The following is a 27032-nucleotide window of genomic DNA, read 5'->3' on the forward strand; positions in this document are numbered from 1 at the left end:
GAGTCTGATGACCCCCCCCCCCCTGCGGTCCTCACCTTGCATGATCTGCTTGAGCGCAACGGACCGGCGGTCCACCCCGATCTTCTCCCACTGCCCGGTAGCGTCAAGATAGTGGGTGGCGATAACTGATGGCGTCATGGTGATCATGTTCTGCTCCCCGCAGCCGGCAGGGGTGACGATAAGATGGTTCAGGTTGGCCCCGTCGATGGAGTCTTCGACAATCTGGGCCACGGGGTTTCCTGGCCGGAAAAACCCAGAAAGTGGGTATGTGGGCGGAAAGACAGGGGGACTGGTGGGTCGAGACGGCACGCTCCCATGATGGCGAGGAGCCAAAGTTCTTTGCTGGACTGCCACGTTTCCGTCTGTGAATTTGTTTCACCACCACCACCTTCTTTGGGACAACCAGGATCTGTAATAATTACCTTTGGGGGGGCTCAATTTCAAGTTGCCGGTTATTGGCCTACCCAGGGGTCATTTCATAGAAAAAGAGCTAGGGGAACTCATTAGCATAACTCATTAGCATATGTCACACCCCCTGACATCACCGGAAGTGTGTCATAAGGCCACACCCCCTGACATCACCGGAAATGTGTCATAAGGCCACAAACCCCGCTCGAACGGTCCCGGCCACCGCTGCCGGCCTTGCAGCTCCACTGCCGAGCCCCATGAGGGGCCCAGCGGTGGACCTGCAAGGCCGGCGGGAGTGCGAGGAAGCCCCGCGAAGGCCCTCCCTGGCCCCAGGCAGGCAGGGGTGGGGAGAGGCAGGGAGGAAGCAACTTACCCTCCCTCTTCTCCTGCCTCCTCCTGGCTGAATGAGGGCCAGAAGCGGGGTGGCTGGAAGCAGGAGGCGGGGCTTCATCATGTGGCCCCCCGTACCTCACCCGGGGGAACTGCGTTCCCCCGCGTTCCCCCCCGAAATGTCCTCTGGGCCTACCATCGCCCAAATGAAAACACCATGCCAGATGAATTGGTTCAACCGGGATTTTCATTCTCTTATCAATGATCTAAGCCAGTCAGGGCTCTTTTTGTAGCAGGGACTCCTTTGCATACTAGGCGACACACCCCTAACATAGCCAATCCTCCAAGAGCTTACAGAGCTCTCCTTACAGGGGCTACTATAAGGCCTAGGATATGGTTCTATATGATATTAGGCGGGAGCTTCAGGCACAAGCTCCGTAGACACCAAGGTATTGTAAACCCGGCTGTCGGATTGGTCCCTATGCAAGACAGACCAATCCAGGGAGACTCTGATTCTGGCGGGAAAGAATCCCACTGGTCTCAAGCCGGCAAAGGTAATGTATTACATTCTTCCACTGTAATGCAGCAAGGATGCCTGAGCTTCTGACAAGGCTCGATAGAAGCCTGGTATTCTAAAGTGCACGTTCTGATTGGCTGCTTTGCACAGCGGGCCAATCAGAGTGTAGGGATGGTTTTGGAGGGAACAGCACCCACGGGCTGTTATGCACACACTAGAAATAAGGCCCGTTGTGGAAATAAATACAACGAGATCTAGAAAGAGGCTCTGGGAGAGTGCTCTGGCTTTGGGCAAACAGTGTCAGTCTGCTTTTAAAACATGAATCTGGGACCTGCACACCACCAGAATACAGCAGGTTCCATATGACACTGACATTCCAACTGCCTTGCGGGGGGGGGGAGTTTGAGGTGTGGAATGGAGTGAAGTCCAATCAGCTTCCATATGCAAAAGACCAGGTTGTCGCAGCAGTTGTGGTGTGGGCGGGACCCGGGCTTTGCCTTCTGATTGGTGGCGATATATGCTGAGGAGCAGTGCCATCAGCCATACACTAAGGGAGTGCATTTTAGAATTAGAACTTTGGCACCCACTATTCAATTATATATAAGGAGAGATTGGGACTGCTTGTTAGCTGTTTTGGGGGCGTGGCTTGGACCATTCAAATCGTATATAAGTCAGCTTGGGTTCTATGTCTTTTCGTCTTGAAGTCTCTGTCTAGTCTTGTGTGGTTATGAGCTGAATAAAGAAATCACTTGTTCGAGAAGCTGCCTCGATCTCAGCTCATAATATCGCGTCTCTGAGCTCAGGAAATTACCCCTAATGAGCCAGTCAGAGGGATGCTTTAGGGACACCTAACTGAGGACTACAATTCCCAGAGACAATTGCTCTTAAAGATACACGGCAGTTTTACTAAACTTACTATTACCTACAGCCAGGGCTCTTTTTGTAGAAAAAGCCCAGCAGGAACTCATTAGCATAATAGGCCACACCCAACACCAGAAACATATTAGCATATTAGGACACACCCCTGACAGCACAGCTCATTAGCACCCCCATGTTACCAGAAGTGTGGTCATCCAGCCACACCCACCTTTTGCTTGTTATTCTGTTTATCTTGTTTGTTGTCAAAACCCAGGGCTTTTCTTGTAGCAGGAACTCCTTTGCATGTTAGGCCACACACCCCTAATGTAGCCAATCCGAATGAGTTTCTGCTGTTGAGTGTGGCCTATTATGCTAATGAGTTCCTGCTGGGTGTGGCCAACTCGGGAGCCAGCCGGAACTCCGTTCCTGTGCGTTCCTGCCCAAAAATAGCCCTGCCTACAGCTAATGCTGACTGGGGACAGCACATCTGTCATCTGGAGATCAGTTGTAATTCCTAGGAGATCTCCAGGCCCCACCTGGAGCTCAGTAACCTTTAGGAATCTCTCAGCCTTGCCCACCATCCACGCTCACTGAAGTCCCCTCTGTACCGTTTCTTCCATCTGCCTGGGAAGTGCGTCCAGCGGCTTTCCCAGCAGAGCTCCTGGTCCTCTGCTCCCCCTGGGCACACCCAAGTCAAGCGCCTGCAGTGTTGCCACAGGGACCCGGCTTGGATCTGGCTGGTGGCAGCTCAGGCCCAGGTTGGATCTGGCTGGTGGCAGCTCAGGCCCAGCTTGGATCTGGCTGGTGGCAGCTCAAGCTGGGAAATTCCTGGAGACCTGGGGACCACACCACAGAGCCCACCCACCAAAGCATCCACCTTCTCCAGGGGAAGTGATCTCTGCAGTTCAAAGACCAGTTGTGATTCCGGCCCCACCCGGAGGTTTGCTGATCTACCGGGAGGGGAAGCCGGTCACCTCCCCTGAGGTGAGAGGCGTACAGGTAGGGCTGCCAGCTCAGGGTTGGGAAATCCCTGGAGATTTCGGGTAGGGTGGGGTTTGTGGAGGGGCCTCAACTAGGTCACTTACTTGGCACAGCGGGGGAGAGTTGGTCCCTACCTGGGACATTTGTGCGTGTGCAAAGCGCGCGCGTGCCGCGATGATGTCACCCGAAAGTGACGTTATCACGTTGGGCATGTTGCCGGCCGATGCGCTGGCAATTGGCCTGGAAACTCTATGGTACCATAGAGTTTTCAGGCGGATTGCTAGAGCGTCAGCTGGCGACGTGTTCCGGGTGACGGCATCGCACCGGGCATATCGGCCCGAACCGGGCACTTTGGGGGCGGGGATTCCCCCCGCCAGCCTGATCTGGACCAGCGAGTTAGGAGGCCCTTTGGGCGGGCAATCCCCCACCCCCCTTGGGGGACCTGGCAGCCCTCCAAAGCAGGCAATTTCTCCAGGGGGATAGATCTCTGCAGTCTGGAGATCAGCTATAATTGTGGGAGGTCGCCAGGTGCCCCCTGGAGGTTGGCATCCCTAGGTAGGAGTGATGCAAGCCCTGCCATGCCTGGCGTCCTCCTCATTGGCTGGACGCCCTCCTCCCCCTTCTTGGTCATTTCCTTTCCTGTCGTCCTATTGGCCCGTATTTTAAAGCAGCTGACTCTTGCCTTGTATGGTGAGTTGGGTCACGGTTTCCGAGTCGGGAACCTTGTCGTCGATATTTTTGGCAATGACCTTCTGTTCCTGGACTCCATCTGGGAAAAACAAAAGCAGGGAGATCATAAGGGACAGAGCCGCAACTGTGTCCACCAGTCTTTACAGGCGTGTCTTCGTTCAGGACATTAGCCAGTGTTTTCCTTGAGCCAGTGAGAAGTCCATGTGTGGATGGACCACTTCCCAAAGGGGCTGGAGATGGACAGGAGGATATCCTTAGAAGCAAGATTGACTTGGAATGGCATCAGTGTAGGACACTGAATGTCATCAAGTCATAGAATCATAGAATGTTAGAGCTGGAAGGGACCTTGCAGGTCATCTAGTCCAACCCCCGGCACTCTGCAGGAGCATAGCTGAAAGATAGCCCTACAGACCTACAACATCCCCGAAAGATGGTCGTCCAGCCTCTGCTTGAAAATGTCCAGTGAAGGAGCATCCACCCCCTCCTGAGGCAGTCTGTTCCACTGCTCACAATACAAGAACTCGTGGGGAACTCCAGGGGAACTGGCTGGCCCCTGTGTGAGACGGGATGCTGGACTAGAGGGACCCTCCCTGGTCTGACCCAGCAGGGCTCTTCTGGTGTCCTTCTCAGGGGAAGGCCTCGGCCTCCCTGCCCTGTTGCTGGCCCTCCAGAGGGACTGGCTGGCCCCTGTGTGAGACGGGAGGCTGGACTAGAGGGACCCTCCCTGATCTGACCCAGCAGGGCTCTTCTGGTGTCCTTCTCAGGGGAAGGCCTCGGCCTCCCTGCCCTGTTGCTGGCCCTCCAGAGGGACTGGCTGGCCCCTGTGTGAGACGGGAGGCTGGACTAGAGGGACCCTCCCTGATCTGACCCAGCAGGGCTCTTCTGAGGTCAGGACTGATCCAGCTGGGCTCTTCTGATGTTCCTATGAAGGCCTCGGCCTCTCTGCCCTGTTGCTGGCCCTCCAGAGGAACTCGCTGGCCCCTGTGTGAGACGGGGGGCTGGACTAGATGGACCCTCCCTGGTCTGACCCAGCAGGGCTCTTCTGAGGTCAGGACTGATCCAGCTGGGCTCTTCTGATGTTCCTATGAAGGCCTCGGCCTCTCTGCCCTGTTGCTGGCCCTCCAGAGGAACTCGCTGGCCCCTGTGTGAGACGGGGGGCTGGACTAGATGGACCCTCCCTGGTCTGACCCAGCAGGGCTCTTCTGAGGTCAGGACTGATCCAGCTGGGCTCTTCTGATGTTCCTATGAAGGCCTCGGCCTCTCTGCCCTGTTGCTGGCCCTCCAGAGGAACTCGCTGGCCCCTGTGTGAGACGGGGGGCTGGACTAGATGGACCCTCCCTGGTCTGACCCAGCAGGGCTCTTCTGAGGTCAGGACTGATCCAGCTGGGCTCTTCTGATGTTCCTATGAAGGCCTCGGCCTCTCTGCCCTGTTGCTGGCCCTCCAGAGGAACTCGCTGGCCCCTGTGTGAGACGGGGGGCTGGACTAGATGGACCCTCCCTGGTCTGACCCAGCAGGGCTCTTCTGGGGTTCTAAAAATTACAGATCTCTTCCTTTGGATTCTGTCCCACTTCCAGTCCCACAAACTAAATTTTGTTAAGCATCGGACTTAACAGGCACTATGCACACGGGAAGCCCATGGCATGAACACTGCACACTGGTACTCAAAATATCACACAGGGAAACAAACAAAGAATATGAATGACACTTGTCTTCTCATAACTGTACAGCCACCATGTGGATTTTCAGTTTCATAAGTGCAACTGGGCTGCAGGACAAAGTCCCCCACAGAGATAATCACAAGAGGAAAAGGCTAACTAGGGAGGGGAAGGCTGTGCCTGGGAAGCAGGAGCTCTTCATCTCCCCATCCCTAAAAGCAGATGTGTGTGCAAAGCACTGAAACACAGATTGCCTCCAGTTCTCCTCTTTGTAACATGGGGAAACTGGGTATGGGTTTAACAACCATCCTAAATGAAAGATATTAGTTATATGCCCCATAGAGAGGAACAAAGTAACTGTGCTCTATGACAAAAGGAGACCCTGCTGACCACAAACCTCCACAGGCATGTAAGCACCCAGCATGCACTTGAGAACACAGCCCACACAGCTAACTCTTAAAACTCTGTTCCACTCCTATCCACCACTAGCTAAGCATCTGTGGCCCATTAATCACTGTAGGATCAAAGCTGTGATCCATGGAACAAACAATAAATGCAGACACCATTTCAGTGCAATGTCCTTCATCAAATGGATAATATCGTCTTGATGACTTCATCATCTTCCTGACAAGTAAAGCTCAAAACATAGACATCAGGGAGTCTACCAGTAGAAGAGTACGACGTGGTTAGGTTATAGAGAATGGAGGGACACCTGAATGACAGCTCACTTTCTCAAGCACTTAACCACCAATTTCTAATGAATACTTTGCCACAGAACTCATCTGTTGATGCAGTTAGTTGTCTTTCTCCCCATATTTCTCTTCTCTCATGCAGCCTTCCAAAAAGCATAAAGGCAAGCATATTCTCTCTCTTGGGCCATGCAGACCAACAACGAGACCTGCAGAAACAGCAGTGACTACTGAGAAATCATCAGCTGTGGTCACCGTGGAAGCCTGTGGCAACTGAGAAAGCAGCAGGGACCTAGCTGGGGCTGCAGGCCAGCCGCCACAACAGTTGGGCTCTTGCAGGACTGGGGACTGAGGCCTTTCAAGGTTGTCAGAAGCTATATAAACTCCCTCATGCAAAGGCCAAGAAGGTTGGGTTAGTCCCTCTTTTCAAGCCAGTGACCCAGAGACACAAGGAAAAGAAGGGAGCAAGAGAAGAAGGACTTGGTGAGAAGGAACCCCCTTGCCCCCTTACCTGAAGAAGGCCTCAAGAAGGGGGAGGGATCAGTGAGCCATGTGCCCTTGAAGCGATGGAATGTATTATTTAGTCATTTACTTAAAACAGTTTTATGCTACCTTTCTACCCAATAAGGATCCCCAAGATGAGTTCGCCCCATCTCTCCCCCCCCCACTACCAGGGCCTTCGCCTAGAGTGCGAGCCGGCCGTTAGGGCACGGGAGGAGAGGCAGGGGCGGCACCGACAGCTGGCCAGCAGCTGGGAGGAGCTCTGCTGCCCGGCTGCAGGAGGAGGATGCGGGGTGGCGGCATGGGCAGGGCGCGGCGCTTTCCTCCTCCCTTCCAGCCGCCACCGCCACCTTCTCCGACCCAGCCGCCGCCGCCTTTCTTGGCCTCTCCTGCCTGGCTGCAGCAAGGGGGGAGGGACCCTTTCTCTGGCCCAGCCGCCGCAGCCGCCTTTTTCAGCCTCTCCTACCTGGCCAGCAGCTGGGAGGAGCGCGGCGGCTGGGAGGAGCTCTGCCACCCGGCTGCAGGAGGAGGAGGACGCGCGGCGGCGTGGGCAGGGCGCAGAGCTTTCCTCCTCCTCCCCCCTCAACCCCACAACCACCCTAATCCAGGTGGAGAGGCCCTGCTGGTGGGCAAGCGGGCAGGGTCCCCGGAGGCCTCTTCCGCTCGCTAAGGCCAGCTGGCCCCGGCGCCTTCACCCCCCCTCCCCCTCCCTCCGGGGTATTCTCCAGTCTCTGTGGGAACCGCTGGCGACAATGGGGGCGGGCCCGGGGGCACCTTCTCTGGCCTGGCCCGGGGGGAAGCTTCGCCCGCCTGCAGGGAGTGAGAGGTGCGCGGCACCATGGCCAACAGGTGTGGCGGGGGGGAGCGGGAGCGGGTCGTCTCCGGACTTGCACCAGCTCTCTGCCAGGCTGGAAGGCGCTCGTGGGGCTCGGGTGGACTGGGGCTACCCATCCCCAGACGCCTTCGGCCTCGCTCCCTCTCCCCTTGTGCGGTCCGTCCGTCCGTCGGCCCTCTGGGGCTCTGCTAGGCACGGCAGGCAGGGCCTCTCTTCTCCTTCTTCTCTTCCTCCTCCTTCCCTGGCAGCCGCAGCACTTATAGGCGGCGCGGGTGGCGCTGGTGGAGCTCCTGGAAACAGAGCTCCGGCCCAGCCGCTGCCTTTCTCGGCCTCTCCTGCTCGGCTGCAACGGGGGGGAGGGGCGCACCAGGGATGCGCAGACCCAGACCCCACACACACACACCGCCCGCCACGGGGAAAGGACGCCCAGAGCGCCCCGGCGGGAGGTTGGCATCTGTGCTCGCCTAGAGCGCAGCATAACCTCATGATGGCTCTGGATGGACCTCTGCTCCATATGCTTATCCAAGTCCCTCTTATAAGAACACAAGAGAAGCCCATGTTGGATCAGGCCAATGGCCCATCCAGTCCAACACTCTGTCACACAGTGGCCAGAAATACCAGGTGCCCTCAAGAGGTCCAGCAGTGGGGCCAGGACACCAGAAGCCCCTCCCACTGTTGCCCCCCCTCCCAAGCACCAAGTATACAGAGAATCATTTGCCCCAGACCGAGAGTTCCCATTTACACCTTGTGGCTGATAGCCACTGATGGACCTCTGCTCCATACATTTATCCAATTCCCTCTTATAAGAACATCAGAGAAGCCAGTGGCCCATGCAGTCCAACACTCTGTGTCACACAGTGGCCAAAAGTACCAGGTGCCCTCAGGAGGTACGTGCAGTGGGGCCAGGAGGACACTAGAAGCCCTCCCACTGTTCCCCCCCCCAGACACCCAGAATACAGAGCATCCCTTGCCCCAGACTGAGAGTCCCTATCTATACCTTCTGGCTAATAGCCACTGATGGACCTCTGCTCCATATGCTTATCTAATTCCCTCTTATAAGAACATAAGAGAGAAGCCAATGTTGGATCAGGCCAATGGTCCATCCAGTCCAGCACTCTGTGTCACACAGTGGCCAAAAACACCAGGGGCCATCAGGAGGTCCAGCAATGGGGCCAGCAGTGGAAGGAGAGCAGAAAGGTCCAGCGGCAGGCAAAGGACATTCTGAAGACCTCAGCCTTATAAAGTTTGGGTTCGGAGCGGCAGACAGAATTCAGTAGCCTTACACGTTCATGTCTAACAACTCCCATCAGAGATTTCCCAAAGAAAAGCCTATCCACATTGCCTTGAAGCGTTCAAGCGAAGTGAGTGACGAGACTGGATGCTGAGACAGATCTTCACTTCCCCCCCACCCCCCAAAAAAAAGTCCAAAAAGAAGTGCTAAAGAAGGGAGCTGTCACTCACCGACTCCTTTCGTAGGGGGATCTAACTCAATGACCGTGGTAAGCTTCTGCAGCATCCCTTCAGGCTGGTAGGGAAGAAAGAGCAGGAACCATCTTTCACCAGGATCTCCCCATAGCTAAGTCTTGACACAGGAGCAGTGAGAGACTCAAAATAGCAACGGGGAAATACAGGCCAAGAGCATCCGATCTCGTTTCTGGTGCAAATGGTGCAGCTACATCAGGGGTCCTCAACGTGGTGCCCGTGGGCGCCATGGTGCCCAGTGCCCACCAACACCTTTCCTGCTGCCCACCTGGTATTTTGAGAAAATAGATGGGGCCTAGGGTTGCCAACCTCCAGGTGGGGCCTGGGGATCTCCCGCTTTTTCAACTGATCTCCAGCTGACAGAGACCAACTCCCCTGGAGAAAATGGCTGCTTTGAAGGGTGGACTCTCTGGCCTTCTACTCTGCTGAGGCCCCTCCCCTCCCCAAACCCCGCCCTCTCCCGGCTCCACCCCCAAAGTCTCCAGGTGATTCCCAACCCAGACCTGGCAACCCTTATGGGACCGGGAGGGGCTTTTGCCCAGCAAGGCTTCCGGTGGGCCTCTGGATATTTGATTAGCAGTGCAGATTCTTTAAAATGTTGCTTTGGCAGCAGCTGCCACTGCAGCACGAGGATCTTCACTGTGAGACTGAAGGTCAGTTGGGGCAGCCATTTTGTGGCTGCCTCCATCTCCTGCAGCAGCCATTTCGTGGCAGCCATTTTTGTGGCAGCCATTTTGTGGCAGCCATTTTTGTGGCTGCACCCACCCTGCTGTGTCAGAATTCCAAAGGTGCCCACAGGGTCAAAAGGCTTGGGGACCCCTGAGTTACATGGTTCAGTTAATGCTTGAACACAACATGGGAGGAAGTATTAATCAGCTCCAAGGATTCCCATGAGCTTCAGGCCCTCCCGGTTAGGACCTGGTGCGCCCACATCCATAAGAGGCTCCTCAGTCGCCCCGGGTGGCTCTGTAGAACCAGGCCTAGGCGCTCCGGAAGTCAACGCTTCAGTTTACAGTGAAGCTGACCTTGGTTTTTACAAAGAAAGGGCCGAACAAGCTGACAATAGGGCTGCAAGCCTCTTGTTGGGGCCTCGGGATTTCCCACAATCACACCTGATCTCCAGACTTCTCCCCGGGAGAAAATGGCTGCTTTGGAAGGTGGACTCTAAGCCAGTGTACCTGGTTGGGGACTCTCCCCTCCTCAAAACCCTGTCTTCCCCCGGGCTCCACCCCCCCAAAAAATCTCCAGGCGTTTCCCGCTCCAGAGCTGGCAACCCTAAGTGACAATTGACTACCAAAGGCCCCGGTCACACGGGAGGATTTGCCCTGCGAAACGGACGGGTTGAGAGCGCATCAAACAGGCGCGATCCTACCACAAAATCTGGGAAGCGTCACGCACCCGTCCCCGATCCGTCCCTTCGGCCCGAAAACGCGCATTGAAAAGGTACCGGCAACAGAGCACTACCTTCCGGATGACGCGCGGCAACTCCAGGCGTCTGATTGGGGAAGCGCTGGAAACCCGTCACGGCCAGCGCTGTTCCCCGTCCCACGCATGCGCACAAACGTGCAACATCCGTTTTGCCGCACTATGTCTGATCTCCTGCCGAAGGCCAGAGCACAGAGCCACGGGGGCGCGTTGGATCGCGCTACCACGTTTCTTTTTGCTCCGGCTCTAATTTGCCTCCCTTCAGCGGCGCAGTATCCCGCTCGTGTGACCGGGACCACCGATATCCAAGACACAGTAACAGCTCTTGAGGTGAGATCTCCATGGTCTGAAGCCCCAGGATCAGCACAAACCTGCCCCGGAGATACCCTGAGGGAACTGGGGCCCAGTGGAGTGGCGTTAAACAAGTATGAGAGGATGGAGCCCAAGTGAGCTGGCATACCAAGCTACTAAACTCCGGCCTGTCACACCAATCAAAGAAGCTTGTCTGGTGGACACATGAGACAGGGCCTTTTTAGTGGCAGCCCACAAATATGGAACAACCTCCCCGGGGAGGTGCACCCGGCCCCCCACTTCCGATCTTCAGGAGGCCAATATAAGATGGTTTTATTTAGGACTGAATTTGATTTATTTATAGTGTAATCCTAAAGGGGACTCATGGAACTGGCTGACCTTTATGCCGGCATATTTTGGAGAAGGGTTTGAAAGAACACAAACAGCTTGACCTTTACTGAAGCTATAAGGCAGAGACAAACTTTAAGGAAGAGAGAAGGAAAAGGAAGATACTGCTAAATGTAATTTCCGTGAGATTACTCTGTGTTTTCTCCTCTTGCTTGTTAAGTTGGTGTTGTTGGGTCTAAAATGCGAGACATTGTTTAAGCATGAAGTGTTCTTTCAGTTAAGTCAACAATTGATAAAGATCTGCCTAGCGGGTGCAAATCTATAAACACTAGAGGGCTGTGATATTGTGAACAGTTAGATAAAACTTTTGCTTTTGCTTTGAGAGTGATTACAAGGTTTAAACAAAATAAGAGAACTTTTACTGGGGAAAAAGGAGGGGTGATTCTCTGTGGTGTGCTAAAATACTTAAAACATGGCTAGTGGATCCAGAAGATTCTCTGTTCCTTCTCCAGGACAAGTGAAATCTGTGGCAACTAATCTGGCTCAGATTACCATCAAGGATTTACAGAGCCTCATCCAGGAGACTGTCTCGTCAGCTGTGAACTTGGCAGTTGAAGCTGCTGTACCATCTGCAGTTGGTGCTGCTGTAGAACCAATTCAAGCAAAATTGGACTCTCTTGCCCAGCAGATGACTACCCAAACGGAAGAAATTAAAAAGCAGATTTTTAGATAATAAATAAGAGATCTCCACCTTGGTGAAGATGACAAACAAGCTGGAAAATAAGTCTTAAGAAGTAGATCTTCAAATACAGGCCATAAAGACAAAGCAGGATTCTATGGAAGATACATTGATAAAATTGGAGATAGAAAAAGCAGTTTACATTTTAAGATTTCAGAATATTCCTGAAAAGAAGGATGAAGACATCAAAACGGATAAGGCCCATATTCTAGCAAAATATATGGAAGCAGAAAGTACAAAAGTAGTATATGATGAAATTGATGTGGTTTTTAGAATGAATTCTGCATATGCAAGAAGAAATAAATTAACCAGAGAAGTGCATGTTAGATTCTACAAGAGAACAATGAGAGACAAGATCCTAAAAGCATCAAATGAAACACCTCTTCAAATAGAGGGAAAAGAAATTAAAATATTAAAAGAAGAAAAAAAGACAAGACTATACATGCCTCGCAAGCCTTTTAAGGAAAAATGGAATCCCTTACAGATGGCTACTCCCTGAAGGTATTCTTTTCACTTATGACGGTAAAAGACACAGAATTAATTCAATCTTTAAAATAGAAGACTTTCTTAACACATACGAAGAAGACTTAGAAACCCAAGAGGAAGAATCAAAGGAGACAGATGAAGAAGAGACAGTGGCTTCCCCTTTTGTTTTGGAACCCTTGAGGGAGCAGACTAGTAGTGCCATGGTTAGACCCATGGCCAGCCGCTGCTGTGGCCCTTAGGATTGGACTGCCCATTTTAAAAGGTGGAGATTCTAAACAGGTGGGATGCACTCATTAACAGAATTTTCTAAACACCGGCTCATTTCCGCCTTTAAGAACATAAGAACATAAGAGACGCCAATGTGGGATCAGGCCAAAGGCCCATCCAGTCCAACACTCTGTGTCACACAGTGGCCAGAAAAACCAGTGCCATCAGGAGGTCCACCAGTGGGGCCAGGACATTAGAAGCCCTCCCACTGTTGACCCCCCCAAGCACCAAAAAGACAGAGCATCACTTGCCCCAGAGCCCCTATCTATACCTTGTGGCTAATAGCCACTGATGGACCTCTGCTCCATATGCTTATCTAATTCCCTTTTGAAGCCGTCCATGCTTGTAGCCGCCACCACTTCCTGTGGCAGTGAATTCCAAGTGTTAATCACTCTTTGGGTGAAGAAGTACTTCCTTTTATCCGTTCTAACCTGACTGCTCTGCAGTTTCATGGAGTGCCCATGAGTTCTTGTATTGTGAGAAAGGGAGAAAAGTACCTCTTTCTCTACCTGCTCTTTCCCATGCATAATCTTATAAACCTCGATCATGTCACCCCTCAGTCATCTTTTCTCCAAGCTAAAGAGCCCTAAGCGCTTTAACCTTTCCTCATAGGGAAAGTGTTCCAACCCTTTTATCATTCGAGTTGCCCTTTTCTGCACTTTTTCCAAAGCTAAAATATCCTTTTTAAGGTGTGGTGACCAGAACTGCACACAGTATTCCAAATGAGGTCTCACCATTGATTTATATAGGGGCATTATGATATTGGCTGATCTGTTTTCAATACCCTTCCTAATAATCCCCAGCATAGCATTGGCCTTCTTTATTGCAGTCACAAACTGTCTCGACATTTTCAGTGAGTTATCTACTACAACTCCAAGATCTCTCTCTTGATCAGTCTCAGTTCAGACCCCATCAATGTGTATTTATATTTAGGATTTTTGGCTCCAATGTGCATCACCTTGCACTTGGCCACATTGAACCCCATTTGCCATGTTGACGCCCACTCGCCCATCCTTGACAGATCCCTTTGGAGTGCCTCACAATCCTCACTGGTTTTCACCACCCTGAACAACTTTGTATCATCCGCAAATTTAGCCACTTCACTGCTTACTCCCATCTCTAAATCATTAATGAACAAGTTAAAAAGCAGTGGACCAAGCACTGATCCCTGCGGTACCCCACTGCTTACCACCGTCCACTGAGAAAATTGCCCATTTATACTCACTCTCTGTTTTCTATGAATTAGCCAGTTTTTGATCCATAAAAGGACTTGTCCTTCTATCCCATGATTTTTGAGCTTACTTAGGAGCCTTTGATGAGGAACTTTATCAAAAGCTTTCTTTCTCCAAGAGGCATCGGAGGCCCCGACTTCATACATACCACAACTTTCAGCTTCTTCTTGACACCATCTGACACATACTGGCCCCAGACAGCTGCTTTGACCTCAATGTCGTGGAGTCCCCGCTGGAGAGGGACAATCACGAACGGCACCGCCTTGGAGGACAGGCCTTTGATGGAGAAAATCTGACTGTATCTTCGCTTGGCGGTGGAAGCGCTGCAGAAAGCCGGGTTGTGGACCAGCTCTACCCGCACCTGCCGAGAAAGAGGGGGAAAGGATGCCTTGAAAATGTATTTCTGAACAAGGGAAAAAATTGCACTTCCAGGCGTATGGGGAGTGACACCCGTGTGCATTGGGAAGCTGATAGCATCCCCCCATCCCATTTGCCACCATTTTCTCCCCTGCCAAGCAGGTAAATGGCAGCAGAGAAAAGCTCACTGGGCACAGGGCATCCCCCCCCACCAAAGTTGGTATGCCTACAGTTTGGGTAACTGGCCTGCCCAGCCTTAGATCTCTTCCCATCAGGCCTGTAGCTATGGTGGGAGTTTGGGGGGCTCCACCCCCTTTCTTAAAGGCACAGCCCCACAAGAATTTCTTCTGTAAATGTTTTTTTCAATCATTTTAAAAACAATTTAAAAGGCATGTGCTTCTTTAAGCAGAGTGGGGTGCTGTACTTGACGAATTCCCACACTGAGCAAGGGGGTTGGAGTAGGTGACCTCTAGGATCCCTTCTAACTCTAACTGGTCTTCTTTAAGAGAGTTTTTCTGTCTAAGTGTTAGCTTTCTTGACTACAGAAGTCATCACCCCCCACCTGCCAGCTTGTTATCGGAATTGTTGGTTAGGCTGGCAGAAGTGATTCACTTGCAGCAGCTGAGAACTGTCATCTAAACTGGCTGACGGCTTGCAATTTAGAGGTCTATCCTAGTCACAGCTTTCTATTGGCTAAACAGCTTTTCTTTCTGCATTGAGAACTTCAGCCCAACCAGAAAAAAAAATTGTCCCACAAGCCACAAAATCCTGGCTACGGCCTGCTTCCCATGGCGTCGGCAGACTTGAACACCCATCCACCCGCCGCAGACACACATGCATAGCATTTATATTAGTGCATGACCAGTCTCGCAGCTGCCACCGCACAGTGGCTAAGAGACAGAACTACAAATCAGGAAAGTCTCGATTCAAATATTGTCTTTGCTACAAACTCAGTTGGGTGACCTGAGGTAGACTAGGCTCTTCCTTTCCCCGCAACATATATACAGTGGGGTCAATTACAATCATTTAAAGCCCGACATGGTTTGGGACTGAGGAATGACGATCACAATGAGAGGCCCTCCTGGCTGTCCCACCAATCAAAGAAGCTCATTTGGTGGGTACAGAAGGCAGGGTGTTTTTGGTGGCAGCCCCATGATTATAGAACAATCATCCCAGGCATGTGCATTTGGCCCCCTCACTCTTAATCTTTAGGAGGCAGCTGAAGATGGTTTTATCTAGGACTGCATTTGATTAGAGCAGTCCTGTGGCTCAAGTGGTTAAGACGCTGAACTGCAGATCAAAAGGTCGGTAGTTCAGCAGTTCAAGACCCGAGTGCTGCATGACGGAGTGAGCTCCCGTCTTTGGCCCCAGCTCCTGCCAGCCTAGCAGTTTGAAAGCAAAAAACTGCAAGTAGATAAATAGGTACCACTTCGGTGGGAAGGGAACAGCGTTCCGTGTGCCTCGGCGTCTAGTCATGTCGGCCACATGACCACGGAAATGTCTTCGGACAGCGCTGGCTCTTTGCCTCGGAAATGGAGATGAGCGCCGCATCCCGAAAGTCGGATTCGACTGGCTTTCGAGCAAGGGAAACCTTTACGTTTTTTAATTGTCATTTGGTGTATTTTTAATGTGCTCTTCTGTACGTGTTTTATTTATCGCGTTAAGCCGCTTTGAGCACCATAAGGAAGGAGAGAGGCTAATAAATGTTTTAAAGTAAATGAACAAATAAAACAGATCCCCTTCACGGAGCTGTTTTAATGCAAGATAATGTATGTGGAGCATTCTGCCACCGCCGCCACCCCCCCGCTAAAATCCCAAAGCTCACCGTGATGTCTTCCTCCCGATAGTTGTAGAGGACAGCCCGGATCTCCACCTGCTCGTTTCTCACCACCGAGTAAGGCACACGCAGGTCGATGAAGAAGTCCTTCCTCACGATGATCTCATAAGGGTCAGCCACGCAGACCCCTGGAACGAGGGGGGAAAGGAAGAAACAGGGTTACGCCTCAACTACCCCTTTTGCCTCCTCCACTTTTCCCAAGGCAGGGGACCCCCCACCAATGTTCCCTCTAGGCTGTGGAGTCTTGTGAGCAAAAATTCTACTTTGTGAGCTACCGGCATTAAAGTTGTGAGCAAACAGTTTGGCTACTGCATCCATCAGTTTGCTTGGGAGCCCTCCTTCCTGAGCGAAGGCAAAAATGTGTGAGCCGGAGGCTAAAGAACTGTGAGCCAGCTCACACTCACTCAGCTTAGAGGGAACACTGCCCCCCACCCCCAGCCTTTTACCGCCTGTGGGCACCTTTGGAATTCTGATGCAGCATGGCGGGCACCGGCCACAAAATGGACGCCACATGAGGCGGAACCAGCCACAAAATGGCTGCCGCCACAGCTTACTTTCGGTCACACTGTGAAGATCCTCGTGCTGTGGAGGCGGCTGCCGCCAAAGCAGCAATGTTAAAACTCTGCACAGCCAATCAAGTCTCCAGTGGCCGATCGCAAGCTTTGCTGGGCAAAAGTGCCACCTGCCTCACCATCATTTGCTCAGGTCCCCCCCCCCAATCCGCTGCCTGCCGTACAGGATTCCTTACCTTTAGTCTCCGAAATGCTCACGGCCAGCACTTCCCAGGTCGTGATGGAATCTTTCAGGAAAACGGACACTGTCTTGGATGAGAGCCTAGATAACAAAGAGAAGGCGCCGCGTCAGACCCATCCAAAGCACAAAGGTGGACCAGAGATGCCGTCTCGAGCCGGATTGAGAGAGGAAGCTGCTGCAGAAAAGGGGGGTGGGCGGACAGATGCACGATTCCCCCTCCCCTCGGGTAACACCAATGTTCCCTCTAAGCTGTGGAGTCCTGTGAGCAAAAATCCTACTTTGTGAGCTACTGGCATTAAAGTTGTGAGCGAGCAATTTGGCTGCCACATAAATTAGTTTGCTCCGGAGCCCTCCTTCCTGAGCGGAGACGAAAATGTGTGAGCCGGAGGCTAAGAAAACTGTGAGCTAGCTCACACTAACTCAGCTTAGAGGGAACACTGGGTAACACCTGGAACAACTGGTCCCGATTCTGATGGCACAGTGCTGCAGGTTTCCCTGCCCCCCATACCCCCCTGCAAGCACCACCCGGGAATGTGAAGTAGAAGCGTGAAATGCACAGCTCTGTGGTATCAGAGTTTTCTCACGTCCCAGGGGGAAAAGGCACAAGGGCTGGTTGTCAGCAGTGGTGGAACATTCCAGCCTGACTCCACTTGTTTCAGAGAGAGCCTTTCTGCAAGTGGTTGGTGGCTTGGTTGGCTTTGGAGAATTATGGTTACCCTAAAGACAGCAAGCCAGTGAAGTAATAAAACAGAAGGGCAGGAGCCCACAACCCTTTTGCCCACAACCCCGATGCCAACCTTTCCATGCATCTAAGCAGGGGTCATTTCCTGCGGGAGCGCACAGCAGCGGAGCTCCGGCAGTAAGGAGCCCAGGGGGCGGGCACATGCAACAAGCCCCGCCCCCTGCTCCCAGCAGCCCTCAGTTGGGCCAAGAGGAGCAAGAAGCAGCCAGGTAAGTTGCAGAGCCCCCCCCCCCAGCCCACCTTCAGGGACAAGCTCTCCCTCCTCTGTGAGGGCAGATCTGCATGTTCCCTCCATAGCTAGCAATCCAAAACAGTCCAGTGGCACCTTTAAGCAAGTTTTATTCAGGTACAAGCTCTCCCTCCTCTGTGAGGACAGATCTGCATGTTCCCCCCATAACTAGCAATCCAAAACAGTCCAGGGGCACCTTTAAGCAAGTTTTATTCAGGTACAAGCTCTCCCTCCTCTGTGAGGACAGATCTGCACGTTCCTCCCATAACTAGCAATCCAAAACAGTCCAGGGGCACCTTTAAGCAAGTTTTATTCAGGTACAAGCTCTCCCTCCTCTGTGAGGACAGATCTGCACGTTCCTCCCCCCCCCCCCATAACTACAAGCAATCCAAAACAGTCCAGTGGGGCCTGAGCAGTGGGTGTTGCCTTCTGACACACTTCCGATGATGTCAGGGGGTGTGGCATATGCAAATAAGTTGTGCTAATAAGTTATGCTAATGAGCTCCTGCACCTCTTTTTCTACGAAATGACCCCTGGAGGGAATGCAACAGGGTGTAGTGCCACAGGATTCACCCTCCACAGCAGCCATTGTCTCCAAGGGATCTCTGCAGTCTGGAGATCTGCTCTAATTCCAGGAGAGCTCCAGACCCCACCTGGAGTTTGGCAACCCAAATTCATACGACATATGAATTGCGGGTGGCAGCTGGCTCAGAGGGCTTTCCAACAGGATTAAAGAAATACACAGAGGCTAAACAGAACTTCCATGCCAGGCAGCAGTCGACTTCTGACCTAGTCAAAAGCCTAGACCTTTAGGCCCCCAACCCATGTCATGGAATGGGAGCCACCAGGGGTCATTTCCTGCGGGAGCACACAGGAGCGGAGCTCCGGCAGTAAGGAGCCCAGGGGGCGGGCACATGCAACAAGCCCCGCCCCCTGCTCCCAGCAGCCCTCAGTCGGGCCACGAGGAGCAAGAAGCAGCCAGGTAAGTTGCAGAGCCCCCCCTCACCTTCAGGTACAAGCTCTCCCTCCTCTGCAAGGACAGAACTGCGTGCTCCTCCCTCCATAGCTAGCAATCCAAAACAGTCCAGTGGAGCCTGAGCGGTGGGTGTTGCCTTCTGACACACTTCCGGTGATGTCAGGGGGTGTGGCACATGCAAATAAGTTATGCAAATGCATTATGCTAATGAGCTCCTGCACCTCTTTTTCTACGAAATGACCCCTGGGAGCCACCATCCAGAAGGCCCAGGCTTGGGCTATTGCTACTGGATGGGAAGGAGAGGGAGAGTTGGTTTTTATACCCCACCCTTCACTACCCGAAGGAGTCTCAGAGCAGCTTACAATCGCCTTCCCTCCCTCTCCCCACAACAGACACCCTGTGAGGTAGGTGGGGCTGAGAGAGCTCTGAGAGGACTGTGACTGGCCCAAGGTCACCCAGCTGGCTTCGTGTGGAGGAGCGGGGAATCATACCCGGTTCTCCAGATTAGAGTTTGGCGCTCTTAACCACTACACTAAACTGGCTGTAACTGACAGTCTAATTGGAGGGCACAGTGGGAACTTCTTGAATGGTACCTCAGCTGATATGGGGAAGAATATGTGGGCGCCGACTCAAACGATTTTATATGTAAGAACAAGCATCTTGTTTGGCTCTTTGACAAATTGGAGGCTGAATCTGCAGATTTCTATTGTTTTCTTTGTCGCGTTTATCTGCTATAGCCTTCCCCAAAGAATCCTGGGAACTGGAGTATGAGGTAGACTGAGTGTCGAAACGTCTTTACAAAGTCTCTCTCCCCCCCCAGCCTGCCCCCAATCCCACCTTCCTGTTTGGAGAGGGAATGACAGTGGGACCACTTTCAATGACACAACAATGCTGCAATGTAGAAGACAATAGGCAGGTACCCCTGTTCGTTTGGAGGTGCAGTCAGACGTTCCACTTGCCACAACCAACTCTCAGGAAACTCGGTTCTGGAGACAATCTCGTCATCAGCTAAGAAACCATCATCGACGTCACCTGGGAAATCAAGAGACACCAGCTTAGCCAGGAGGCGGGGGGCAGCTTGTTTTCTCAAGGCTGCGGAGGGATTGGTAAAAATATTGATGCATTTGGAGCTAGAACAGTGTTGTTTTCTCAAGGCGGGGGAGGGACCGGCTAAAATGTTAACGTATTTGGGGGTTATATCATCTCTCCATGCACGGCTGGCGATTCTAGAGATCTAACGTGGAAGGAATCTGGTGGCTTCTTGTACTCAGAACACCATGGAGATTGCCAGCACAGGGATCTCAAGCGTCTGCAGATGGTTTGCATTTTGGCGTGCTCTGAGTTGGCACTCCATGCCTCCCATATACTGTCAATGTGCAAAAGCGCAGGCCTAGACTTAGACAATGCCGGATCGCAGTTCCCCCGGGTGAGGTGCGAGGGGCGGGGCACACAACGAAGCCCCGCCCCTTGCTTCCAGCCACCCCGCTTCCAGCCCTCATTCAGCCAGGAGGAGGCAGGAGAAGGGGGAGGGTAAGTTGCTTCCTCCTCGCCTCTCCCCACGCCTGCCTGGGGCCAGGGAGGGCCTTGGCGGGGCTTCCTCGCACTCCCGCCGGCATTGCAGGTCCGCCGCCGGGCCCCTGATGTCAGGGTGTGTGGCATATGCTAATGAGTTATGCTAATGAGTTCCCCTAGCTCTTTTTCTACGAAACGAACCCTGCTCCCCCAGACTCTTACCTGTTCCCTGAAGATAGTTCCAGGTGGTCAGCCATGTTGGTCTGAAGCAGTAGAACAAATTTAGAGTCCAGTCGGGCACCTTGAAGACCAACAAAGCTCATACCTTGAATAAACCTTTGGTTGGTCTTGAAGGTGCCACTGAACTCTAAATTTGTTCTCCTGTTCCCTGAAGTTTTCGGCTTCACCCCTTAGCCCTTGCAACAACTGCTGTATTGACCAGTGTCCACCACACAGGTAACCAGCGTTCCCTCTAAACTGAGTCAGCGTGAGCTGGCTCACAGTTTTTTAGCCTCCAGCTCAGACATTTTTTTTCTTTGCTCAGGAAGGGCGGCTCCGGAGCAAACTACTTGATGCAGCAGCCAAATGGCTCGCTTGCAACTTGAATGCCAGTAGCTCACAAAGTAGAATTTTTGCTCACAAGACTCCGCAGCTTAGAGGGAGCATTGCAGATAATTTGTATAAGATGTTCAGCTTTGGGAAACAAATGGTTAATATGAACTCTGCTGCTACTCAGAGGTTACCCTAAAACAGATGGGAACTGGCCCGTCTGAACAAACTTCGTTTAGTATGTCACGTGGGTTGAGTGGACTGGCCTCAAAGTCAAAATGCCCCTCCTGACTCATGTCCTCCTTGGAACCTTCTGGAAGAAGACCAGAAGGATAGGATCTGAGGCAAACAAAAGGAGGAGGGATTTCTCTATCTGAGGCCACACTGAGCAATAAAAGTTACATTACACAGATACCTTACAAGGTGCATTACAATAAAAAAAATTACTTTTTTCAAAAGTAAATGCCCCTTGTAAGGTATTATTTATTTATTTATTTATTTATTTCGATTTATATCCCGCCTTGCCTGACAAGCAGGCTCAAGGCGGCGTACAGTGAGTTAAAATCACAATAAAGCACAGATAAAATTCAACAACAATACATAAAGTGCAGATTAAGTACAATAGCAAACTGTGGAGGGCAATCATTGTAAGATGGTCCACTATGACTAGACCAGTATCCAGTGTTCCCTCTAAGCTGAGTGAGTGTGAGCTAGCTCACGGTTTTTTAGCCGCTGGCTCACTCATTTTTGTCATAGCTCAGGAAGGAGGGCTCCAGAGCCAACTGATTTATACAGTAGCCCAATCGCTCGTTCACTGCTTTAATGCCAGTAGCTCACAATGTAGAATTTCTGCTCACAAGACTCCACATCTTAAAGGGGACATTGCCAGTATCCCCAGTAGAGTTCCAGTAGCAAGCGGGCCGTAATAGATGGCTTCAGTCGCTTGTTCCTCCGTGGCGGCTCCTAAGCGAAAGCCTGGTGGAAGAGCTCCATCTTACAGGCCCCTGCATATCTGTGTAATATAAACTTGATTGCTCAGTGTGGATTGAAGCTGTTTGTTTAACCAACATGTGCACGGAGACGTCTTAGTAACTGCGCCATGGTTTTGTTTTGGTTTCTTTATCTACTTTCCGTGATTCTCTCATTTTGGTTTATCCTCCATGGGAGGCCTGGAGATCTCCCGGCACTACGACTGGTCCCCAGGCGACAGAGGTCCGTTGCTCTGGACAAAACGGCAGCTTCAAAGGGCGCAGGGCTGCCAGGCCCCCATCACCCCCTGCAGCTGATCCGCTGGCCAGAGGGGGGATTTGCCAGCAGCGGGGGAAGGCCCAGGCTGACTTGGCAGTGGTGTTGCCAGCCACATGGCAAGGTGACTTCCAGTACACACCGGAAGTGATGACATCATGTAGCTAGTAACGTGGGATGCACTGGTATTTGGGCAAAAATTCTATGAGGAGAAGGAGAAGTGGGAGGGCTTCTAATGTCCTGGCCCCACCGGTGGACCTCCTGATGCCACTGGTATTTCTGGCCCCTGTGTGACCCAGAGTGTTGGACTGAATGGGCCTTTGGCCTGATCCAACATTGGCGTCTCTTATGTTCTTATGTTCTTAAGAAGAAGAAGAGAAAGAGGAAGAGGAAGAAGAAGAGGCAGAAGAGGAGGAAGAAGAGGAAGAAGAAGAGGAAGAGGAAGAGGAAGAAGAAGAGGAGGAGGAGGAGATTGGATTTATACCCCATGGCCCTTCACTACCCAAAGGAATCTCAGAGAGGCTTACAGTCTCCTTTCCCTTCCCCTCCCCACAACAGACAAAGGTGTCCACCATAGAGTTTTTGCCCAGATACCAGAGCATCCTGCGTTGCTGGTGAAGTGATGACATCAGTTCCAGTGCACAAGGGAAGTGACATCACACTGTTGCCAGCCACGGCACTGTGATTCAGGATTAGACCTTCCCCTGCTGCCAGTAAACCCTCCTCCCCCAGCCAGTTGCCTGGCAGCACACTGGCATCATACGCCCGCTGAGCTCCCGCTCCAAACTCCGCCCTCCCCGGGCACCACTGCCAGGTCTCCAGGAATTTCCCAAACAGGAGTTGGCAGCCCTGCCTGGGTATATTGACACCACAGTACAGGCTCAGTCCCTTAGAAATGGCCCCATCTTCAGCACCAGGGGAGGCGAGCGGCCTCTGAAATCCCTGGGACCCTCCCGTGGTGCTTGGAGAGAGAGGTCTGCTTGACAAGAAGACGGAAAGCGGTGGCCGGACCCAAGCCCCTATTTCTGCAGGGGGTGCGGAACCGGGCTGGAGAGGTGAGCCCCTCAAAAATGGCTACCCACTTTGGATGTGGCCAGCTGGGTAAATTCCTCGTTGCCCAGACAGGTGGGCAGATACCTACGCAGGACCCTTTCTCCCCAGCGGAGTGTGTGTGCGGCTCTATCCCTTGTCTTTTATTTATTTTTATCCTCCCGTGTCTTTTATTACCCCATATCTTTAATTTTTTTATTTTATTTATTTTTATTCTATTGGATTTATATCCCGCCCTCCCCGCGGATGGGCTCAGGGCGGCTCGCAATTAACGGTGCCATGTGCCAAGATAAAACAATTAAAAACAAGATAAAACAGTCCTACATTAAAAAGGTAAAGGTTCCCCTTGCTCGAAAGCCAGTCGAGTCCGACTCTAGGGTTGCGGTGCTCATCTCCGTTTCCAAGCCAAAGAGCCAGCACTGTCCGAAGACCTTTCCGTGGTCAGGTGGCTGGCATGACTAAACGCCGAGGCGCACGGAACGCTGTTCCCTTCCCACCGAAGTGGTACCTATTTATCTACTTGCCATTTCTTGCTTTCGAACTGCTAGGTTGGCAGGAGCTGGAACTAGAGGCAGGAACTCACTCTGTCACGCGGCAACTCGGGTCTCGAACTGCTGAACTACCGACCTTCCACAGCCTGCAGTTCAGCGTCTTAACCACTTGAGCCACCGCAGCTCCTTGTTTGGTGTAAATTAAGGGTAAAGGTTCCCTTGCTCGAAAGCCAGTCAAATCCGACTCTAGGGTTGCGGTGCTCATCTTCGTTTCAAAGCCGAAGAGCCAGCGTTGTCTGAAGATGTTTCCGTGGTCATGTGGCCGACATGACTAAACACCGAGGTGCATGGAATGCTGTTACTTTCCCACCGAAGCGGTACCTATTTATCTACTTGCAATTTCTTGCTTTCGAACTGCTAGGTTGGCAGGAGCTGGAACTAGAGGCGGCGAGCTTATCCGCGACTCTGCAACTCGGGTCTCAAACTGCCGAACTACCGACCTTCCACAGCCTGCAGCTCAGCGTCTTAACCACTTGAGCCACCGCAGCTCCTACAGTCCTACATTACATACACTTAAATGCAATTAATACAATAAAGTGCTCGTAGTGATGATAACTGTTTGTTCGGTTTGAGGTGGCGTGTAAACAGATGTAATACTAGGGCCCCGCTTTGGTGATACTGCGGCCTCCCGCGATCTCTTAAAGGGCCGACCCACCACCATGTAGTTGATGACAGTAGTGGTAGATAGTAATGGTAGTGCTGGTGGGCAGTGGGTGGTGGGCGGCTCCTAACTGAAAGCCTGGCGGAAGAGCTCCGTCTTGCAGGCCCTGCAGAATTGTACTAAGTCCCGCAGGGCCCTGAGCTTTCCTTCCCTCTTCCTCTGTCTTTTTGCTTATAAGGCTCTGTAAAGCCCCACAGACCTTGGCAGATACAAATGAGAAAAAAACTTCTCAAAAGCGTTTGCACTCCCTTCCCGGCATGTTTGTGAGACGTACCCGGGAAATCTTCCACCTGGAGACAGCTGCTATTCAGAGAAAACCCTATGGAGGAACGAATCCAGTTATACCCAGGAAAATCTTCCACCTGGGGTTGCCAAACTCCAAGTGGGTATGGAAAGATTTATGCACTGTGTATAATAGATGTATGCTTAAGGTAGATCCATGGTGGTCTTTTTCTTTTTCTTTTAAAAATATTTCTATACTATTGTATAAATATTGGTGTCAAGTATTACCAAACACAGGTTCACCAAAACAGTACATCAAAGTGCAGGTTTATACTGTGTTCAAACATTCAAACAGCACCTTGTCAGTTTCACAATCACTAGCCCCACGGGCATTTAGTAATTTACCCCTATCGAATACAATCTTCTTCAAAGACAGTGATGTACATACAAGACATACGGCGCAATGAATTCTCTTTGTGAGTATAAAACTCTTAAAATAGCAGCATATTTTCGAGGGTCCTGTCGGAACCCTTGCGGCAAACATAATAACTTATTTAGGAGAACGTATCTCTCAAGTTCTACCAGGCAGAGTTTTATACTCACACAGCGAATTTATTGCACCTTACGTCTTGTATGTATATCTCTGTCCTTGAAAAAGATTGTATTCGATACGGGTAAATTACTAGAGTCCCGTGGGACTAGTGGCTGCGGTCACACCCAGTGAATAATCCACTTTCAGTGAACTTTCCAACTGGATTTTTACTGTGTGAACTGGGAAAATCCAGTTGGAAAGTGCATTGGAAGTGGATTGAAAGTGGATTATTCAGTGGGTGTGACCGCAGCCTAGTGACTGTGAAACTGACAAGGTGTTCCTTGAATGTTTGAACACAGTGGAAACCTGCGCTTTGATGTATTGTTTTGGTGAACCTATGTTTGGTAATACTTGACCAGGGCTCTTTTTTTGTAGCAGGAACTCCTTTGCATATTAGGCAACACCCTCCCTAATGTAGCCAGGGGTCGTTTCGTAGAAAAAGAGCTAGGGGAACTCATTAGCATAACACATTAGCATATGCCACACCCCCTGACATCACCGGAAGTGTGTCATAAGGCCACACCTCCTGACATCACCGGAAGTGTGCCATAAGGCTACACACCCAGGCCCCAACGGTCCCGGCCGCCACCGCCAGCCTTGCAGCTCCACTGCCGAGCCCCATGAGGGGCCTGGCGGTGGACCTACAAGGCCGGCGGGAGTGCAAGGAAGCCCCGCCAAGGCCCTCCCTGGCCCCAGGCAGGCAGGGGTGGGGAGAGGCAGGGAGGAAGCAACTTACCCTGACCCCCCCCGAAATGACCTCTGAATGTAGCCAATCGTCTGAGAGCTTACAGAGCTCTTCTTACAGGGGCTACTGTAAGCTCTTGGAGCATTCGCTACATTAGGGGCGTGTCACCTAATATGCAAGGGAGTTCCTGCTACAAAAGGAGCCCTGCTTGACACCAATATTTATATAATAGTATAGAAAAAAATAAAAAATAAACATAAAAATAAAAAGCACAACATGGATCTACCTTAAGCATACATCTAATATACTCAGTGTCGTATATTTTTAAATACCTTCCATACCTTCCTAACACAGTGACCCTCCGTTTCTGTACTATAAACTCCAAGTGGGGCCTGGAGATCTCTCCGAATCACCACTGATCTCCAGACGAGAGATCAGTTCCCCCGGAGGAAACGGATGTCTTGGAGACGTTGTACACCACTGAGTTCCCTGTCCTCCCTAGACTCCACCCCCAAATCTCCAGGAACGTGCCAACCCAGACTCGGCAACCCTACACTGCGTCCCTCCCCTAGCCCCGAAAGAACCCCGAAACCCTCTACTTGCTTCTTGACAGGACCAGCTGTTCCTCCCGCGCGTTCTCGTCTCGGATGCTCCTGATGTATTGGCAACATTCCAGGAAGGCCGCCTTGCACTCATTCTGCTCGAGGATGTACTCGGCCCGCTTCTCGCAGCTGTGGCCCATGGGGTTGTCCTGCATGCCGTCTTCACAGCACGTCTTCAGCAGCCGGTCCTGATACTGGGCGACTGAAACACACAAGCCTCCGTGAAACAGGGAAACGGCAGAAAAGGTAAATGCATTTTTTGGCTCTGTCTTCACGATGGAGGGTAAGAGGTGCTTGCCTACTCCAGAACCGCTGATTTCGGGAGGGGTATTGAAAGACCTGAGTGGGACTGAGGTGATGAGAGAGGCGATCCAATGACTGATGGACAAATTTAAACACTGACGAATCACCAGGTCCAGATGGCATACATCCAAGGGTTCTGAAAGAACTCAGATGTGAACTTGTGGATCTCGTGACAAAAAATATGCAATCTATTGCTTCATTCTCGAGGACTAGAAGGTAGCTAATGTAAACCCTGTCTTTAAAAAAGGTTCCAGAGGAGAACCGGGAAATTACAGGCCAGTCAGTCTGTAATGATTCCTTGTTTTAAGAGTGTGTGTGTTCCTTTAAATGTTTGGTTGGAGTGCCGTGATAGCAGAGTAGAGTGATCGAGGGAGACAAGTGTGGTGTGATTGGAGGATGAGAGAGTGTGGGAAGAGTTTTTGAAAAAGAAT

At 51.7% G+C, this 27032-nt stretch overlaps 1 protein-coding gene across 1 annotated transcript in view; it reads right to left on the reverse strand.

The window, feature by feature from the left end:
- The window catches only part of LOC107125723 (A.superbus venom factor 1-like), a 97192-nt gene that overhangs the window by 35456 nt on the left and 34704 nt on the right, over nt 1-27032 (reverse strand). Inside the window, 8 exon segments of the mRNA XM_015429177.1 lie at nt 36-239; nt 3777-3863; nt 8927-8990; nt 13884-14096; nt 15918-16057; nt 16678-16763; nt 19550-19661; nt 26300-26500. Coding sequence (XP_015284663.1) covers nt 36-239; nt 3777-3863; nt 8927-8990; nt 13884-14096; nt 15918-16057; nt 16678-16763; nt 19550-19661; nt 26300-26500 — 1107 coding nt within the window.

The sequence above is a fragment of the Gekko japonicus genome, unplaced genomic scaffold (assembly GCF_001447785.1).
Source record: "Gekko japonicus isolate JY-2015 unplaced genomic scaffold, Gekko_japonicus_V1.1 scaffold2836, whole genome shotgun sequence".
NCBI classification, from domain to species: Eukaryota; Metazoa; Chordata; class Lepidosauria; order Squamata; family Gekkonidae; genus Gekko; species Gekko japonicus.